Source organism: Helianthus annuus, chromosome 15 (genome assembly GCF_002127325.2).
Source record: "Helianthus annuus cultivar XRQ/B chromosome 15, HanXRQr2.0-SUNRISE, whole genome shotgun sequence".
In the NCBI taxonomy this organism is placed as follows: Eukaryota; Viridiplantae; Streptophyta; class Magnoliopsida; order Asterales; family Asteraceae; genus Helianthus; species Helianthus annuus.
In genome coordinates, this window is record NC_035447.2 from 121,870,693 (window position 1) to 121,891,401 (window position 20,709).

At 37.8% G+C, this 20,709-nt stretch overlaps 1 protein-coding gene across 1 annotated transcript; it reads left to right on the plus strand.

Annotated features, from left to right (window-relative positions):
- The first annotated feature begins 12,487 nt into the window (after positions 1-12,487).
- LOC110914144 (titin homolog) lies at positions 12,488-15,656 on the plus strand. The gene is made up of 6 exons (XM_022158957.1): positions 12,488-12,935; positions 13,276-13,643; positions 13,707-13,991; positions 14,178-14,384; positions 14,892-15,442; positions 15,614-15,656. Exons 1-6 carry the CDS (start codon positions 12,488-12,490, stop codon positions 15,654-15,656), a joined length of 1,902 nt encoding a protein of 633 aa, XP_022014649.1.
- Positions 15,657-20,709: the final 5,053 nt, after the last annotated feature.

Below are 20,709 nucleotides of genomic sequence, written 5' to 3' on the forward strand. Positions count from 1 at the left end.
TAGAATGGTGGAATATTATTCTCCAGTCTAGAGGAAGTGACAGAGTTTATAGTATGGAATGGACTAACTTTAAAGAGATAGTTGAAAGAAAATTTTGTCCTCCTCATGAAAAGGAACAAATCGCCAATAAGTTCCTAAATCTTAAAATTACTGGAATAGACTGCAAATTTTACACTACCATATTCTTTGAATATGCTAGAATAGTGCCAACCTTAGCCTCACCTGAGCCGGTATTAATCTCCCGTTACGTTTAGGGATTAATTAGTGAAATTAGACATGTAGTCAAGGCAGCTAGGCTAAAAACCATAGAAGAAGCAGTAGAACTAGCCAACACCCTGACTGATGAATTGGTACGCACACAAGAGGAAAACCAGAGAAAGAACCTTGCTCAAAGGCTTACCCAGGAATTCCGCTATGGTAATTCCAACAATGGGAAAGGAACAGGTTCTTCCTCTGCACCATACTACAAGACTTGTAAAAAGAAGCATTATAGGAGATGTGCAAGGTATTGTAATTTTTGCAAAAAGCCCGAACATAAGGAAGAAGAATGTCGATCGAAACCTAGCAATAGGATATGCTTCAATTGTGGAGAAACTGGTCATATTAAACCAAACTGTCCGAAACTAGCTCTAGCAACAACCAGCAAAGCTAAGACAGCTGAAGGACCCAAGAAGAATGCCAGAGCATTCGTTCTAACAGCTGAAGAAGCCAAAATGATTCCAAATGTGATTGCCGGTACGTTTTTAGTTAATGACATTTTTGCCAAAGTATTATTTGACTATGGTGCAAACCAAAGTTTTATCAATACTTCTTTCTACAAACTTCTCAATCAACCATTAACCAAACTCCGACAAGATTGTCTGGTAGAGACGACAAATGGAGAATCCATTAAGATCAGTGAAATCTTGCAGGGAGCAAGAATAGAAATTCTGAACCATCATTTCTTTGCTAACCTTTACCCAATGAATCTAGCCGGATTCGATGTTGTATTAGGAATGGATTGGTTGGTAGCCAATCATGCCAGTATTTTATGTGATTAAAAGTCAGTACAGGTAAGTACACCAAGTAGTCAAAAGATCACAATCAGAGGAGATAAGCCAACCAGGTCGACAAAATTCATCTCTGTGATGAAAGTTGCAAGCTATGAAAGGAAAGGAGGAATAGTATATATGATTTCTGTAATCACTAATACTAAAGGAAAAGAATTAAAAGATATTCCTATAGTATCTAAATTCTCATACGTTTTTCCAGAAGAGTTACCTGGATTACCGCCTAATAGAGAGGTTGAATTTAGAATTCACCGAACCAGGGACATCACCGATTGCCAAAGCGCCATATGCACTAGCACCAACGGAGATGCAAGAACTGAAGAAACAATTGGACGAACTTCTTGACAAAGGTTTTATACAACCAAGTTCATCACCATGGGGAGCGCCAGTTTTGTTTGTTAAGAAGAAGGACGGGTCAATGCGTATGTGCATTGATTACTGAGAATTGAACAAGGTTATGATTAAGAATCGGTATCCACTACCGAGAATCGATGTTCTGTTCGATCAACTTCAAGGAGCTCGATTCTTTTCTAATATCGATTTACGCTCAGGATTTCATCAATTGAAAGTACAGGAAGAGGACATTCCTAAAACTGCTTTCAGAACAAGGTACGGTCACTATGAATTTACCGTCATGCCATTTGGTTTAACCAATGCCCCAGCCGCATTTATGGACATGGTGAATAAGATATGTAAACCATACTTGGATAAACTTATAATTGTCTTTATAGATGATATTCTAATTTACTCTAAGAGTAAAGAGGAACATGCAGAGCATCTGCATACACTTCTGACATTATTGAGAAAAAAAAAGCTTTATGCTAAATTCTCAAAATGTGAATTTTGGTTACAACAAGTGCAATTCCTTGGACATCTGGTTAATCATGAAGGAATTCAGGTGGATCCCACAAAGATCGAGGCGATTACCAAATGGAAGGTCCCTGAATCGCCGACGGAAGTAAGAAGTTTTCTTCGACTGGCAGGATATTATAGATGATTTATCCAAGATTTCTCTAGGATATGCATTCCATTAACCAAACTGACCTGCAAAACAGTTAAGTTTGAATGGGGACCAAAACAGGAAGAAGACTTTACGATTCTTAAACAAAAGTTAACCAACGCACCTATACTCGCATTACCAGAAGGAACTGAAGACTTTACAGTCTATTGTGATGCATCTAAGTTAGGATATGGATGTGTGTTGATGCAACGTCAAATGGTTATAGCTTATGCCTCTAGACAACATAAGAAACATGAAGAGAATTACATAACTCATGATCTAGAGGTAGGAGCCATAGTTTTTGCCCTTAAGATTTGGAGACACAATTTTTACGGAAGTAAATTTGTTGTCTTCACAGATCATAAGAGTTTAAGGTATATTTTTGGGCAAAAGGAATTAAATATAAGACAGAGACATTGGATGGAAATTCTTAATGATTATGATTATGATATCCAGTATCATGCTAGAAGAGCTAACGTAGTAGTTGATGCTTTAAGTCGAAAGTATCATGAAAAGCCAAAGTGAGTACGCTTTCTTAAATTAAATCTGCAGATAGATTTAAATGAGCAAATTAGAGAGGTACAGGAAACAGCATTCAAGGACGATGCTAAAGGTTTAAAAGGAATGATTAAGGAATTAGAACAAGGATCAGATGGAATTTGGAAGTTCCATAAGAAAAGGATGTGGGTACCTAAACAAGGAATCCTATCCCACAGAATTCTAGAAGAAGCCCATAAATCTAAGTATACGATACATCTCGGAAGTGATAAGATGTATCAAGATCTAAGAAAGAATTTCTGGTGGATAGGAATGAAAAAGGATATAGCAAACTATGTTTCTAAATGTCTAACTTGTTCACAGGTTAAAGCTGAACATCAGAAACCCTTAGGATTATTACAGCAGCTAGTAATGCCAATATGGAAATGGGAATTGATAACAATGGACTTTGCTACCAAATTACCCAAGACTCAAAAAGGTAATGATACAATCTGGGTGATTGTTGACAGACTGACCAAACCTGTTCATTTCTTACCAATGAAGAAAACTTTCAGTATGGAACAGTTAGCCAAGCTATATGTAAATGAAATAGTTTCATTACATGGAATTTCTTTATCTATTGTATCTGATAGAGATAGCCGTTTTACTTCTCATTTTTGGATAAGTTTCCAAAAAGCAATGGGAACCAGGTTAAATCTAAGCACAGATTATTATCCACAAACGGACGGACAAAGCGAAAGGACAATTCAAACGATGGAAGATATGCTTAGAGCCTGTGTAATTGATTTTGGAGGAAATTGGGATGACCATTTACCGTTAATAGAATTTTCCTACAATAACAACTATCATACTAGCATCAATGTTGCCCCTTTTGAAGCACTTTATGGACAAAAGTGCCGAACTCCAGTCTGTTGGGCAGAAATTAGAGAAAAGCAACTATCTTGGCCAGAGAGAGTGCAAGAAACAACGGACAAGATTATTCAAGTCAAGGAAAGACTAAAAGCAGCACGAGATCGCCAAAAGAGTTATGCAGATAACAGATGAAAACCCTTGGAATTTCAAGTTGGAGATAAGGTATTATTAAAAGTTTCTCCATGGAAAGGAATAGTCAGATTCGTTAAAAGAGGAAAGATAAGCCCCAGGTATGTTGGACCTTTTGAGATTATTCAAAGGATAGGACCCGTAGCTTATCAGCTACAACTGCCAGAGGAAATGGTAGGAATACATGATGTGTTTCATGTATGTAATCTCAAGAAATGCTTAGTAGACGAATCATTAGTGATACCTCTTAAGGACATAGAGGTAAATGAGAAACTTAAGTTTATAGAGAAACCTATTCAGATTGAAGATAGAAAGATCAAGAATCTCAAACACAAAAGACTAGTTCTAGTCAAAGTGAAATGGGATTCCAAGAGAGGACCCGAATATACTTGGGAGCTCGAGTCAGAGATGCAGAAGAAATACCCACACCTATTCCAGTAGACCTCGAGGACGATATCAAAAACAAGGTGGGGAGGATATAACACCCTCCTAAACACACTTAGACACCCCTAAACATCCTAATATATACCCCGTATACAAGAAACGGGCCTAGAATACATTTATATTTACAAAAAATCAAATAAAACAAAATCTAGAAGTCGCACGACTGGCTTTGTTTGTCTGTCAAGGCATTGTGCCACGTGTCCCGAAGCGTGTCACAGCTACCCCATCGACTCACCAAGGCTAGAGCCTAGCCTATGGTTCTCGCGGGCCGCAAAGGCCGAAGCCAAAACTCTAGCGGGTGCGAGAGACCCCTTATCAGGCATATAAAAGGAGGCGCAAGCCTCAGTTTCAGTCGTTCAATTTCTTTTCTTTCTCTCTGTCACTATAACAGCTAAAACTCTCGGGGATTTTAACCCCTATAAAGCGAAGATCTTCCTCGTTGTAAGTATTATAACTCTATTTGTTACCCTACATGATTAATTTAGGGCTCCGTAACGCATGTCAAGGCGCTGCCTGACTCACCCATTGGAGTTCTGTCTCGTGTTACACCCGATTGATCTTGGACTCCGTAATGCATGTCAAGGCTCTGCCTGACTCAGTCGCTCGAGTTGTACGGTTAATGTAATTTGGGTTATTTTACTAACACGTGTGCGTTGTTTAATTTTAATAGATAATAACCAGGAGATACACAAGGAAGCCTTAGTTTTACCTAAGTAAACAATGTGAGTACATTCTCTTTTTGTAAATCTTTTTCTTGTTGTGAGTCAAAATGTTTTACCAAAACCTCAAATGTTTTAAATTACACTTAACAATAATTAAGTATTTGTAATTCTACAATTACTGCTGGTATATTGGGGTTTTGTAAACATTACATGAAACTCGTTACTATTGGAATAGTAGCATGACCACAAGTCAGGATTGACAGTACCAATGGGGTAATTGGATAGATATAAACAAATGTAATAGTGGATGCCCTCAATACTGTAAAGATGTAAAGTGATAAAACTGTTTTGATTAAACTGGGATGCACTTGCCAGTATTTCTTACTGATAAAAACCTTTTTAAAATGCGTTTCAGGTAACTTAATATGAAGCTATTAGAAGCCAGCTGGAGAGCACTGAAGGCTTGGAAAAGTGGCTATAAAAGTTATCTAAATAAAAAGGAGTTTTGTTATCAATATAACTAGGGTTTATCCCCTATAAATGTATTGTAATGGAAACTTGGGTTTTATCCCATTCGTTTACTATATAAAGTTTGGTGTTTTAACTCTGATAAAATATTTCATAACTAGGGTTTTGATGTCTCATTTCCGCTTCCAAATTAATTAACACCGATACCACCCGTTCTGCGTGCCGCGGCCGCCCGCCTCCCGGGGCAGGGGTCGGGGGTTGCGACACCCACAACCTGCAACTCTACCAAAGACTGGTAAGGCTTGGGTATCCCTTTTCAAGTAATCGCTTTTGATTATATGCAAGGGCTCCCGAGGTCAATTCTGTCAAAGTGGATAATGGACTATGGAGCTTCTCGGCACATGACAGGGATGCTAGCCTTGCTCTATGATGTAAGATCTATCAAAGGTGGCTATGTAGGGTTTGAAGGGAATCAGGGTGGTCGTATTATCTGGGAAGGTACTTTTATCAAATGGAAAAGTGTCATTTGAAAAAGTCAATTACATCGCTGAATTAGAGATCAATCTGCTGAGCATCACACAGATTTGTGATCGCAAGTTCACCACATATTTCAACAACAAAGAATGTTTGATTCTTAAACCTGGATTTGTGAGACCCAAAGAATGGATTCTAATGCGCGCACCGCGTGAAAATGACCTCTATGTCCTCGACATGAGTGTCGCAAACACAACGAACAATCAAGCGCAGTGTTTCATTTCCAAAGCGACCGAGAAAGAGTCTGTTCTATGGCACCGAAAGATGGAACATATTCATCTGAGAAAAATGAATTATCTTATACACAACAATCTAGTGGATGGCGTATATTTGAAGTACTTTCATATGGGTGATGAATGTGTAAGCTGCAAGAAAGGTAAGCAAACGACAAAGTCTCACCCGAGGAAGATTCTGAATTCCATTAAGTTGCCGCTAGAGAGGTTGCATATGGATCTTTTTGGACCAGTTAATGTCAAAAGCATCTCTGGAGATTCGTATTGCTTGGTTGTGATGGATTATTTCTTGAGATTTTCTTGGGTAATGTTTCAAGAATCAAAAGATGAGGTATTCAGAGTTTGATGATTCTGTTCCGAAAGCTTGAGAACCTGTACAAGTTGCTAATCAGAAGAATTCGAAGTGATAACGGTACAGAGTTCAAGAACAGCAGAATGACAGAATTCTGTAACGATAAAGGGGTATTGCATGAATTTAGCGCTCCTTCCACACCGCAGCAGAACGGGGTGGCCGAAAGGAAAAAACAGGACGCTAATTGAGGCAGCGAGAACAATGTTAGCAGATCCAAAGCTCCCTGTGAGTTTTTGGAGTGAATTTGTGGCCACTGCATGCTACACCCTCAACAGAGTGTTAACTGTCAAACCACACAACAAAACGTGCTTTGAATTGATCAACAACCGAAAGCCGAATTTGAAATATCTTGAACCTTTTGGTTCGCCTTACATAGTAATTGATCCAGGCGGTAAATTCGGTGCGAGATCATTAGAGGGCTTCTTCGTTGGATATGCGAGTCCACTCAAATGCGTATATCTACCGAGTCTCAATAAAGTAATTTAAGCACAACATGTTGATTACCAGCGGTACTCTATGCCTACTCAAAAACCTGGTGATGCGTGGCTCTTTGACTATGGGGGCTTATGGAAATCATTTGGGCTTCCCGAGGAACCAACAGAAGAAGAACTGGTAATGATATTTCAGCAACATCAGTCATCCTCGCATGAGCAAGTCCCGAGACCGATCGTAGTTACACAACAACAAGGTGGAACTCATGATGCAGAAGCGGGCCCCAGTAACACTCAACCATAAAATGAAACTCAGACTATAGAAATAGTTGAACCCATTGAAAATACTCCAGCCATGGTGTTTGATGAATCAGATAATTCAGAATCTGGTGGTCCTTCGTTCGATAGAGGAGAATCTGATTCTGGGGGGGGGAGCAGATCCAGATTGATGGTCAAACAGACGAAGTCCAACAAAATGTGGAACAAAACATTTCAAATCTGGAAGACAAGGTGATAGTTCCTAACAAAGTGATGCCAAGGACGCTATCTTATCACCCCGAGGAGTATATCGTTGGATAACTCCAATCCGGAGTCTGAACCCTACATCAAATTGATCAGGGCTTATCATGTTTTTATACTAAAATTTCTCCCTTACAAACTGATTTCTCAATTAAGTGCTTTATTTCACAGGTTGAGCCGAAAACAAATAAAGAGGCGCTTACTGAAGAATCATGGATAAATGCGATGCAAGAGAAGCTGAATCAATTTGAGAAGTTCGGAGTTTGGAAGTTAGTTGATTTGCCCGAGGGTCAAAGAATGATAAAAACAAAATGGGTATTCAATTGAAAACGAGATGATAGTGGCGTGAGAGTCAGAAACAAAGCTTGCCTAGTGGTTCAAGGTTTTAGCCAACAGGAGGGTATCGACTTCACAGAGGTTTATGCTCATGTTGCTAGGCTCGAGGCGATTTGTATTTTCCTTGCTTTTGCATCTTGGAAAGGGTTTAAGGTTTACCAGCTCGATGTCAAGTCAACATTTCTATACGGAAAAGTCAAAGAAGAGGTGTATGTCGGTCAGCCACCGGGCTTTACCGATCCTGTTTACAAAGACAAGGTCTACTTGCTAGATAATGCCTTATACGGGTTGTATCAGGCCCCGAGAGCCTGGTACAAGACTCTGTTTCAGCACCTGTTGTCGAATGGTTTTATTCGTGGCAAAGTAGATGCAACACTCTTCACCAAAGAAGCTGATGGGCACTTGCTGATAGTCCAAATTTACGTGGACGATATAATCTTTGGATCGACGAACGACACACTTTGCAAAGATTTTGAATGGGACATGAAACTTAAGTTCAAGATGAGCTCAATGGGCTAGATGAAGTTCTTCTTAGGCTTACAAGTCGATCAGTTCAAACTGAACGCGAAGTCTACTACCACCGGCTGCCAGTTCTTCGGAACTAGACTGGTAACATGGCAGAGTTAGAAACAGACTACAGTCGCTCTCTCTACATGCGAAGCTGAGTACATCTCGGCTAGCAGCTGTTGTTCACAGATATTGTAGATCCAACAGCAGATGAGAGACTATGGTCTGCAATTTCTTAACACGCCTATTTACGTAGACAATGAGGCTGCAATTAACATAACTAAAAACCCTGTTCATCACTCTAAGACAAAACATATTGAAATTCGACATCACTTCATTCATGATTGCTACGAAAAGAAGTTGATTAAAAATCCACACCGATGAACAAAAAGCTGACTTTTACACGAAACCGTTTCATAGATCAAAATTTCAATATCTTTTGAAACTTAATGGTATGAGGCTTTTGTCATCAAGGGGTGAAGTTGTCGGAGGACGTTGAAACGTAATCTGCATCGGTTTGTCATTTTTTAAATGTTTTTAATTTTAGGGGGGAGAAAATGTAGTATAAAATACAAAAACATTTAAAAATTCAAAAATGCAAAAAAACATAGAAAAAGACAAAGAGTTAGTGTAAAAGAGGAAAAGATAGTACATCAGTAGACAGTCACAGCATGCTAAAGAAATAGAAAGTTAAAAAGTGATAAACGGTCTCAGTGATGATATGCCAGTAGGTTTTTACACACTCAGTAGATTGATTTCGATATATAAACCTAAATCAATAACTTTCTTATTTCGTGAGAAACATCTCTCGGATATATGGAGTTAGTACTCCGAAATTTCATTTGAGAGGTTGCCTGATTCTGAGATATTAGGTCTTTATACTTATTGATATCTAGGGTACTATACTTGGTCTTCTGATTTTGCGTCAGAAATGGCCTAGACCTCGTATAATACTTTTGCGCTTAAACCCCTACACTAAATAAAAATTGAGAATATCGAAAGATATATCAAGTGTAGATATTCAGAAGATTCCTAAGTGGAACACACCTTTAAGTCGAGCCTTCATCTCTTTGTCTGAACCAAAGTTCTAACCTAATCTCTCAAGGCCTCGCACTAATCCAGAGACAAATATCATTTAGGTATATTCACCTGTAAGACTGAATCTAGGGAATCTTGATACATGAGTATATTATGAGGTGGGACATGCGATTAAGTTAGTTCTTAAAACACTAATCCCGTATCTTGAATCAATTGAAGTTTGTGTGAAAATTTACGTGGATCAGTATATTGACAATCTAGGTGAATTATTGAAAACTTAAACTTTATGTAGATCAGTGGTGCATGTGATTTGTCGAAATCTGATATGATCGTCTAACACAACTCACCAAAAATATGTCTGTAAATATGTTGTTGTTTCGTTACAGATAAAACCACAAAAAGATTTTAGGTGTGTTTTAGCATAAAGTTTTTAAAGTACAAAAAGATTTTATTTCTACTTTATTTTCGACATACGATGACAGAAAGCGGATCTTCGAAATCTGAATGCAAAACAAAACCTGAGCTATCTGGGTGGGAGCTAATCTTATAATGAAGAAAGGCTGAAAAGTTTAACAAGTTCATTAATTTGAAGCTTGAAAATTTTTGAAAAACTTGAATGAAAATGTCAGATGGTTCTTAATCAGTTCAACCGAGGGCATTAACTTGGACTTGGTAGACAAATAGAATAACCAGGGTCATTAACTTGGACTTGGATATTTGAGTGGATATTTAAATCTGCTAAAAAATGAAAAGTTGAAAAAATAAAAAGTTTTGAACTAATATTGTCACATTCGCACGAAGTGCACTCTTGGACGAGAGTGCACGGGGCCCAGTCGTATGAATTGGTCACAGGCCCATTGGCCCACTCGTACGAAGTGTCAACAGTGCACTATATAAAGGCCGATTCGCAATTAAATGCACATTCGCAATTATACTACTGAGAGAAAACAGTGTTTTTTTCTCTGAGTCTCAAAATCTCACAAGTCGAATTGCTGCCGAAATTTTAAAAAATAGTGGTGTTGATTAGCACAACATACACTATGGGAAAGGTATGAGATTGATTTGTAGGTGTTTTAAGGTGATTATAACGATTCGCACAAGTTTGAACCAAGAAACTTAAATCTAGGACGATTGGATGGACGAAATTTAAAATTGAAGCCATAATACTTCAAATCGGCACTTATATGATGTTTTATGATGACCAATTTCATAAGATTTAACAGAATTTCAAGTTAGAATTTCTAAGTTGTTAAACTGTTAAAGATGTCAGTTTTGAACGAAACACCGTTTCGTACGAATCGGCCATTCGCTATCAAAAGGTTTTTTATCCTAATAGTTCCAAATTGCCACTCGCTCATAAATGGCCATTCGTCCTTATCACATTCGTCCGAAGTGTTAGGTTTTTCAAAGTTAGAAAATTTCTTGAAAAACGTGCATGATCTTATGAATGTTTAATGTGTTTTGCAGGCAAAGGCAACTAACTTCGACTCAAAGCACAATATCTGTTGCACGCTTGATAAGAAGCTTCCAAAAATGAAGTTGTTCGAGGAAATCTTGGAATTTATTGAAAAAAGTCGAATTAAAAAGGCTCTCACAGAAAAACACAAGGCGTACGGGTCCCATATAGAGCGTTGTTTGGTCAAGTGCAAGATACGAAGAGTCTAACAAAGCAATACATTCAGCTTCACGGATTAAAGAAAATGGAGAAGACGTAGATGTTGAGGTGGTGATTACAGTTGCTGACATACGAAAAGTTCTGGATTTGAAAGAAAATGATAGTGATCCTGTGAATGTTTCCGGGCGTTTATGCAAAGGTTTGTGGTTCCGGATGGGATATACAGGACACATCAACGATGCTCAGGTCACAGGAAAGGTGGTTATGATGTGGAAGTCGATTACATCATGTGCATCATTACATCATTGATTCTAAATTGTCCGTACAATATTTCTCAAGTCATATTTGATCACATGGTAGCAAACACTAAGGATGAGAAGTTTTTACAATATCTGAGGTGTGTTCAGATGCTGCTAGACGATAAGGTAAAGAACTTAGAGAAAGATGAAAAAGATGAATTGGTTCTTGAGCACATCACAAATGAAACTCTTCAAAGGCTGCAAGTTTACAAGAATAAGAAAGATACACCTCCAGCAAGACGAAAGTTCGCATCGATTACAAATCCGAATTATGTTGCTCTGTTAGAAAACAAGTGGAGGCATGAAAATAGTGATTCGGGAAATGAAAATGAGAAGGAATTGTTTGAAAATAAACGATCAAAGTGGTGGTTCTGGAAAGATATTGAAAAGAAAAGGAGAAGACGAACTATCCCAAAGCAAAAGCCAGTTCAAACTCAATTAGTTGACGAACCTACTGATGATGAAGCTCAACACGAGGAGAATGTCGAAACTGGTGATGTTGGTCCTTCTGATGTCAATACTACACAAGAAATTGAAGATTTGGTGATTGGAGGAAAAGAAAATGTTGAAAATGTTCAAGGAGATGTTAGTGTTGGTGGAGAAAGAGTTGAAGGAATAGTCTAAAGTGATAGTGAATCTACTGAAAGAGATATTCCTATGACAAAGATTGCTCCATCTAGACATGATCCAAAGGCCAAATGGCAAAAGAAGAAAGGGAAAGCATCAAAGAAAAGAAAAGATAGTGATGAAGACGATGCAACATACGAACCGTAAGTGTTGGTGCAGTCATCTGTCGTCTTCGTCTTAATATCGAGTCTCGGGTTCGGTGCGGATTTGATCATGCATATGTCATCATCTTTGATGATGACATCATATGATGACATCTTCATTACATCATTTCATATAAGACAAATATATGAAGGTCCAATGAGAAACTCACATTTGATGGTCCAATGAGGAATGGCCATTTAAAGAACCAAGCATTGTGAAGACAACCGTTTGAAAGCATATGTATGTTGACCGTTTGGAAAGCTTCCATGCACCGTTTGAATTATTGTAACCGCTTGAAGACATGGCCGCTTGAAAGGACCAATCGTTTGAGTCCTTTCCGTTTGAACTTTGTAGCCGTTTGAGCATGTCTCCGTTTATAATAGTGTGACCGTTTGAGATGTTTCGAACGGATAGGGTAGTAGTATAAATAGGCTGCATGTCATTGTCATTTGTAACGGTTGTTCAATTGATACCGAAGTGCTGCCGGTATTTCCTCTCGCTGTAAACATTGTTATTTCAACATGAAAGAGGATTAGAGTGTATTTCAAGTTGTGTTTCACATCCGTTTCTTAGTTTCCGCCTCTTAAACGGACTAGAGCTCTTCCGAACGACTCATTCAGGTCGAAACCGATCCTACAGTAAGGTGCTGAGGTTCAGAAGGTAAAGAAAGGGAAAGCCAGGTTGAAGAGAATGTCACAACCAACCAATTCTCCAAAGGCAAAGAAGGCTCGTAAGAGTACGGCGAAATCCATCAAAGTAACAATTGCTGGCGAGCCAATACAAAGAAAAGCTGAAAGGGTTGAAACTTCAATAGTTGAGCCAACTGAAGTACCGATTCTAACTCCTCCAAGTTCTCCTTTTCATCAATCGGTACAAATAGAGACTGAAGAAGTTCAACGCACACCACCACAGCAACATCAACAAGTCCAAGAACCTGAATCAACAACAAAGAAAACTGCAAAGCCAAGGCATTCTAATCATTCTGCAGAATTCAATGAAGCCTTTGGTAACATTCCTTTGGGTTCTAGACCGATGCCACATTTAGATGATATTTCCGACATGCCATTCTTTGAAGACGAAGACAGAACAAAAGTTGTTGAAGATCATGTAACAAAGATTGAGAAAGAAAAGGCAGCTTGTTAGGCCCTATAGGTTTATGGATTAGTAGGTTTATTGCTTAACGGTCCAAGTTCTAGAAGGTGGGGTATTAGAGTGGGCTTTAGGGATAATGGACCTAGGGTTTTGGGGGAAACCCCTTACTATAAATAGAAAATGTTGATTAGGAGATTAGGGTTGGTTGATTTGTTTTTGAAACTTGTATTAGGCAAAGTATTTTGTATGCAAGTTTAAGCATTCAATTCAACAATCTTCTGCAATCTTCATATTTTTCTTCATTATTTCTTGAAGATCATCAAGCTTGGATTCCGCCCATCCTTGTTGATCGTTTGTTTAATCCGGATTTTTTGGGACTTACACAGCTTCTGATGAAAAGTTGAAGAATATAGAAGTTGAAAACGTCGTCTTAAAGAATGAGGTTCAAGGTCTAAATGACAAAGTTGCAAGTCTTGAAGCAAGCAATGTTGCGCTGAACGAGGTAGTTCAAGGCTTGTTAACTATAAACGAGCAGCTATCTACTTCAAGCATCAAACTAAATGCTGAGAATGAGATTCTAAAGAAGGTGATGAATAATCTTGAAGCAGATAAGCAAATAAAGTCGAAGCAGATTGAAAAGTTGTATACTCTTTTGGAAGACAAAATAGGTTTGAATGTTGATGTTGAATTTGATCGGATCGAAATCCGAAGAGCGGAGGCTTGGAGGATTGAGCGTGAAAGATTAGCAGCTGAAGCATAAGCACCAACAACATCTAAAGGCAAAGATAAAGTTGATGATGTTCCTGACATTACTCAGTTCGAGTTAGTCGGTAAGCCAGTGGTTGTTCAGTATAGTGAGGAAGAAAATCAAAGGCTTGCTGAAGTTGAACGTCGTCGCAACAAAAACAAGAATGATGAAGATAAAGATGATGAGGATGAAGAAGAAGATAGTGATCTTCGTGACATCGACACCTACAAGGAAAGTGATAATGATGACGATGGCGATGATCAAAGTGGTAATGGTATGAAGATAGTGAAAAGATCGGGTGATCATCAGGTGCAAGATTACTTAGATGATACTCAGTATGAAGAAAGAGATGATGTTAATCCTTAGGGGGGGAAGGATTCGAAAGCTACACACGATGCAGAATCAGCTGGAATTTTCACTGAGTCTGTTCCAATACACTCAGTTTCAGCTGATACTCCCAAGGTGATTTATCTCTGTCATGATGTGGAGGAAGGGGAGTTTGTCCACAACTATACTCGTGAAGAGATAATGGAAAGATAGGGGGTTTCTGACCAGAACATCAAATTTGATTTTGAAGATGATCTTGAGAAGACAAATCCTAGCGAAGCAGATGATTATGTATTCAGGATTGTTGATGAAGCAGATAACTTCAACAACGTTGTCATGGAAGATGATTCTGAATCTGACAATGAAGAACCGTTTCATTATTCCGGTAAACGTTCAGAGGATTTCCCAACGTTCGCCGAGGTATTCTCAACACACAATGAAGATGAACTTCGTAGATGATTTGATGAAAGAATTCATGATAACGGTATTCTCAGAACAATGATGAGAGATGAGCTACTAGAAGAACTCAAAAAGTGGTTTAGGCCAGAAGTTAACGAAAGAAAATTCAAGCGACCACTCAAATTCTTTACTCGTCATCCTGATCAATCATTGGGTGATATTCTATCATGAGGTTATCTTAAAGATCTTAAAGTTTAGGTGATAAAAAGAGAATTCGGGGTTCAATACTTCAAATTTCTGAAGGACCTGAAAACTTTACCATGGTGGCACATTGAGGAGCTTGTAAAGACGAAGAATATATAACAATGTCTATGGGGTCCAGAAGTTAGATATCACGAATCAAGGCTTTGGGGTTACATCAGACAACAAGCAGAAGATGGTTTTCCTGTCTGGAAACTACACTATCCAAAGCGAATAGTGAAGATTGACCTGGTTACATGTGAAAAAGATATAACATTTCATGTTTAGAGACCGCGCTATATGAAGAATATGCCATTGAAAGAAATGGAGCAAGACTTCTACAGAGAGTTCAAAGGGAGGTACTATGACCCAAAAACATGTGAAGCGGTGATCTCTTTGCAAAATGAAGAAAACTGGTATTGGAGAAGTATTCATGTGCTTAACCTGATGTGGTTGGTCAATTGTTCAAAAAAAGACATTGAATGCCTATTCTTCAATAAGATAGTGTTCTTTCTGGAAGATAAGGAACAGGCATTACAATTCCAAAAGCTGATCAATGTATGTTTTGAAAAAGATATCAATTCTGGTCAATACTGGAAGTCGAACTGGAGAGATCTTGAAAGAGAAGAATTCCTGAAAGAAGAAAGACAGAAGGAGCTGATCAACAAGAAGATTAAGAAAGTAACTTTCTTAGCATGTTTGAAGTTTCCTAACAAGCCAGTTGCTACTGATCAAACTCTGATAGAAAAGGAAGAAAGAAAGAAGGTCAGGATTACTAAGTTCTTCGATTTCAATCAACAGACCAGAGAGTGGTGGATGACCAAGGGAAGATTTGAAAGGTAAGCACAGCGAGAAGAGCAGAAAAGACAGAGGAAGAGACGTTATGGTAGAGCTTGATGAAGACTATATATGAAGACTACAACTACATCCAAGGGGGAGTCTGTGAATGCATATGTCTGTAGCTTTCGTCATGTATTGAGTCTTATTATATCTTGTATTGTATTTTTTAGATTAGATTATGTTTCGTACGAAATTGATGGTTTTTGTATGTAAATGACCCATTCGGACGAAAGGCACTTTCGTGCGAATGGGACATATGGTCCATTTCGTACGAACTGACCAGTCGCTTCTACTGGTTTCGTGCGAGTCTGTTCGCCTATAAATAGGAGTGTTGGGCTAGTCATTTGTAACTTTATGGCATTTGTAGCGTAGCTCTACCAAAATCGTTTCACGGCATTGGTAATAGATTTCAATCAATTGAAACGATTGTTCAACGGTGTCTTTGTGTATTTGTTCACTTTATACTTGGATTCCGCATGTGATATGAAGATCTATTAGCCAGACGGAGCATTCGGAGCACTGAAACGGTCCTCACAAGAGATAGTCCAGGATCTGGAGGGATTAGATGGAGTTTTAGCCCCGATAGTACCGGTTCGGTAGAATATTATTGATAAGAAAAGAGTAGAGCAGAATAGACATAGGTTGAATGCTTCATTCATTCATACCGAAAAAGTTTACATCTTTTACAAGCTGGCGAAATTCTGGAGAAATTTCGCCAGCGTTTCCCTTCTGGGAACTCCAAAACTTGTCAAATGAGGAGCCCAAGTCCTATATTTATAGGCAATGCCGATTCGTCCGAATGTACTTGGGACGAGTGGGCTCCTCTCGTACGAGTGGGCACCTGGCTACGAAAGTGCACTTTCATGCGAAAGGGCTTTAACACAAACGTTCCGGCCCGTTTTCGTGCGAAAGGGCTTTAACATAAACGTTCCAGCCCATTTTCACACTAATCTATACAATATTCAACACACGCTCTATCTAGCCTATTCGCACAGTGGCAGACATACAAAATATGCACCAACAGATTCCCCCTAGGCCGTCACTGTTGAATCTTGATCTTTGAAAACGAAAGCCGTGTTTTGAATATTCTACAACTTCAACCAGCATCTTGAAATCTTCAATCGATTCCACCTTGATTGATCGGGCTTGCATCATCTTCATATTCACAAATTCCCCTTGAAATGAATCTTCAGGTCTTTGTTTGCACGGTTCACTACCCATCCACCGATTTCTATACTGTAATCTTCACGATTAATCACCAAGTTGAAATTAATCAATGCTGCTTCTCTGTTTCGGCTTTAACAACCTTGGTGTTTGGTTTTTGATTTACCATTTCAGCTCCATTGCGCATTCCGCCTGCTCGATCCTCTAATCTTCAAAAACCCAACCGGAAATTGATAGAAACTTCGAACACAACACTGGTTAACTTCAAATCTGTGATTACCCATGAAAATCTGAAATCCCGTTTTCCGTAATCATCTTTAAGCTCCCTCCTGAATGATTGATCAGTGTAAACGGTAATCTCCACAATCAGCAAATCTTCATCGAATAACAAATCATCTAGTAACACATTTAGATCTTAGAAAAATTCATCCACGATTAGATTCATATTCTTTCTCTTCAGTCACGATAACAGATGTATAGTCTTCTTAGCTAGTTCCGGCAGCAACTTAATCAACAAATATCGTCATTCCCCGGCGGTTAGTCAGAAAAACAATTCCTCTGCTAGAAGATTAACCATTCTAACACTTTAGACTATCACAAGGTTGTGATATCTTATAAGTATCCACAATACAGTTGCATCTCCTAACGCTAATCCTGCTGACCGGCTTGACGAAGACCGGGACTCAAACCCTAAGACGTCAATCTGACCCTGATCTGTAGAGTCTGAACTTCGAATGATCACGAAATCATGAATCCAGATCCTATGCATCCCCATACAATCTGAAGTTGGAACCACCCAAATACTTTTGCATTGTCACGGATTTCAAAAATGTTGGAATTTCAATATATTCTATGAAATTTTTATTCCCACTCATTTTTGCAAATTCTGACGTCTTATCACTGAATTCCCCCTCAAATTGAGCAATTCAGTCCTCTTTTACCTCTGAAAAACTCGACTATACCGAAAATGTGTCATTTTGGTCTCCATAGGTCAGTTTTTCATTAATGCGGAATTTTCGTTAAGGCCCATTAATAGTTAGATAACCCAGATGATAATCATTCTACACCAGTATCATAACTATCCCACTAATTTCCACAATTTGTGATCGCATCATCAAATCTATTCTTTGAAGCTCTGGACGGTGTCCCCGAACAACCTATCTTGGTCGTTAAAAACTCGAAAAAAATTTCAATCACCAATTTTTTCTGGAGGCTCATCTCGTCATTGCGATCAAAAAATGCCTTTTTAGGCATTTGACCCATTCGTACGAATGAGCTGATTTTGGAACGAATGACATTTTTGGACGAATGGAAGTTCCTCTCATACAAGAAGCCTTCTTGTGCGAATGGGAGAACTCTTTCGTACGAAAGTGACTGATCCAATATCACGAACATTCCCAACATATTTTTCGATCCAGAATCTTTATTTCTGTAAATTTCATGATGAAACTTCACAGATATGTGCTAAAATTAATTACGAATCTAATGATGTCTTCAATTTCAAAATTCATCTGTGAATTGACCATCATTTGATGTTTATTTGATGTTTTACATCTAAACCCCCTAAAAATCCAAAATTCATGAGCGTAGGTGATTCAATCAACTGTTAGATCGATTAAATCGGTACCGTAGCTCTGATAACAATTGATAGTCCAGGATCCGGCGGGATTAGACTGAGTTTTGGCCCCGAAAGGATCGATTCGGTAGAATATTATTGATAAGAAAATAGTAGAAGTAGAATAGACATAGGTTCAATGCTTCATTCATTCATACCGAAAGAGTTTACATCTTTTACAAGCTGGCGAAATTCTGGAGAAATTTCGCCAGCGTTTCCCCTCTGGGAACTCCAAAACTTGTCAAATGAGGAGCCCAAGTCCTATATTTATAGGCAATGCCCATTCGTCTGAATGCACCTGGGACGAGTTGGCTCCACTCGTACGAGTGGGCACTTGGCTCCTTTCGCACGAAAGTGCACTTTCGTGCGAAAGGGCTTTAACACAAACGTGCCGGCCCATATTCGTGCGAAAGGGCTTTAACACAAACGTTCTGGCCCGTTTTTCAAACTAATCTATACAATATTCAACACACGCTCTATCTAGCCTATTCGCACAGTGGCGGACATACAAAATATGCACCAACAATAAGTTGTTATTTGTGTTGTTCAATGTTGTATGGATTTACATTGGATATTAGAAACATAGAATGTAAGATGTATTGAAGTTTATTAGCCGATTTTCTTGACTTTTTATAGAGAAATCAAGTGATTAATTATACAAGTGTATTGTTTAGACCTAAAGGCTTAAAATAGTAAGAATTAGTTTGTTTTAATTGAATGTATATAATCCAGTTAATATGATTATTTTAGTTATCGAATGCAGATGAACATGGTGATCCATGAGTCACTCATGCTATACCCCTGTTAAAGTGACAAGAAAAGTGGAGTCGTTGAATATTTTCATCTCAGTTCTTGCACTTCATCACAATTCAGAGATAGTACTATATTTCCAAGCTTTACATGAAATTGAGATGAGTTTTTAAATTTAGTAGTTTTAATTTTTATTACAGGTTGTGTTAATTGTATTATGTGTTGTAATTGTTGTTTACAATAAACAGTCTCAAGTGCCACTTCAGTAACAATAGTTGCTTTACATTGGGAAGGAGATGAGGAATGTTGAGGGACTAAGGAATGCTGAGTATATGATAATGTTTTTGGTGTTTTTTATCTTGGATGATTTTTAATCAACGTTTGGCTGCTCTTGCTCTTGTGACTGTTAATGGAAGCCATCAGTAAATAAAGAAACCATAATCAATATCTATTTTTCATTCTTTTTATTATTCACTACTAATTGCATTTGAAAACCTATATATATACAGTTTTGGGAAGCCTATCAAAGTTAATCGGGTATATGCCGGTATTCAAGGAGAAGATACATCAGGTTTGTTAATCTATTAATAATACTAACATCTAAGTCAATATTTCATTTGTTTGTGATATATTTATCTTGATTCTACAGGCCTATCGAAGTTAATTGGACATATGCAAGTAACCAAAGAGAAGATTCAAGTGTGTTAATGTCATAATGCTTATTATGAAGCTTTGACTACCTGCATTCTCTATGTAAATTAATGTTAGTAGGTCTCACAGGTGTCATTTAGTTTTGTAATGAACGCTTTTAAAATATATAATCAATCATTTTGGTGTATGCATATTGCATTCTAATTGATCACTAATAATTAAAGGATATTTTATTCATTGGATAAGTTGTATTGGGAATCAAAGGGTAAAGTTGTTATTTTGCGAATTGATCACTGATAATGATTATTACTATAAAAAAAGTCTGAATTTTGTTCATTCAATATTAAATTGTATTACAAAACTTAGATTTTGGGAAGATATTAAAATATTACACGCTATAGTTAACACTTCCTAGGATTTCTAAGACTTTCGCCTTCTTCCATGCAATTTCATTTTTTCTTTTGTTTTGCAGACCAGCTAGCATATCGCAGATCTTTTGATCCTGTTTAAAGACTTATGTGATAAATTCTTCTGCGATATTCTTGAACACTGATGGAGGAGAATGGAGAACTTCATCAAGCAATCCGATTTTGCTCTAGGTTTGCTTGTAATTATTTTCACTAATGATGCTGATTTTTCTGTTGAGTTCTTCCTCTGCTCTCTGTTATTCGGGCGACCATCTTGAAAATTGCGTTTTAGCAGCGTCAGTGCCTGCCCAGTGGTAGAAACTTTTGTTTGCCATTTAGGCTATTGTTGGTGTTTCTAGTTTCTGGTTTGTTTTTGGATGAACAATTTTTTAAAAGTGAATTGCTGATATTTTCAATTAAACTAATCATGAGTCTTTTATAGTGTTTAAAATGGGTGATATGGTAAATGAAGAGATTATTCCTAATTATGATAACCTATTTTTGAAGGATTAAATTTTGTCCTTTCAGCTGGATATTTAGTTTTTTTAGATTTCCCATGAAAACTCATATTTGAAAGGTTTTGAATTAAATGCATGCGATTTCTAAATATAAATGTATATGTTTATATTAAAGGTACATGCTTTTCCCTCCTAAATTATTAAATGTACATGGATTTTAA

What these genes read in the sequence shown, in the direction of transcription:
- LOC110914144 (XM_022158957.1), top strand. Translation starts at nt 12,488, where the DNA reads ATGTCACAACCAACCAATTCTCCAAAGGCAAAGAAGGCTCGTAAGAGT. An exon ending in GTGAAAGATTAGCAGCTGAA is followed by an intron (nt 13,644 to 13,706) that starts GCATAAGCACCA and finishes GACATTACTCAG; the next exon opens with TTCGAGTTAGTCGGTAAGCC. An exon ending in ATTTCCCAACGTTCGCCGAG is followed by an intron (nt 14,385 to 14,891) that starts GTATTCTCAACA and finishes TTTCATGTTTAG; the next exon opens with AGACCGCGCTATATGAAGAA.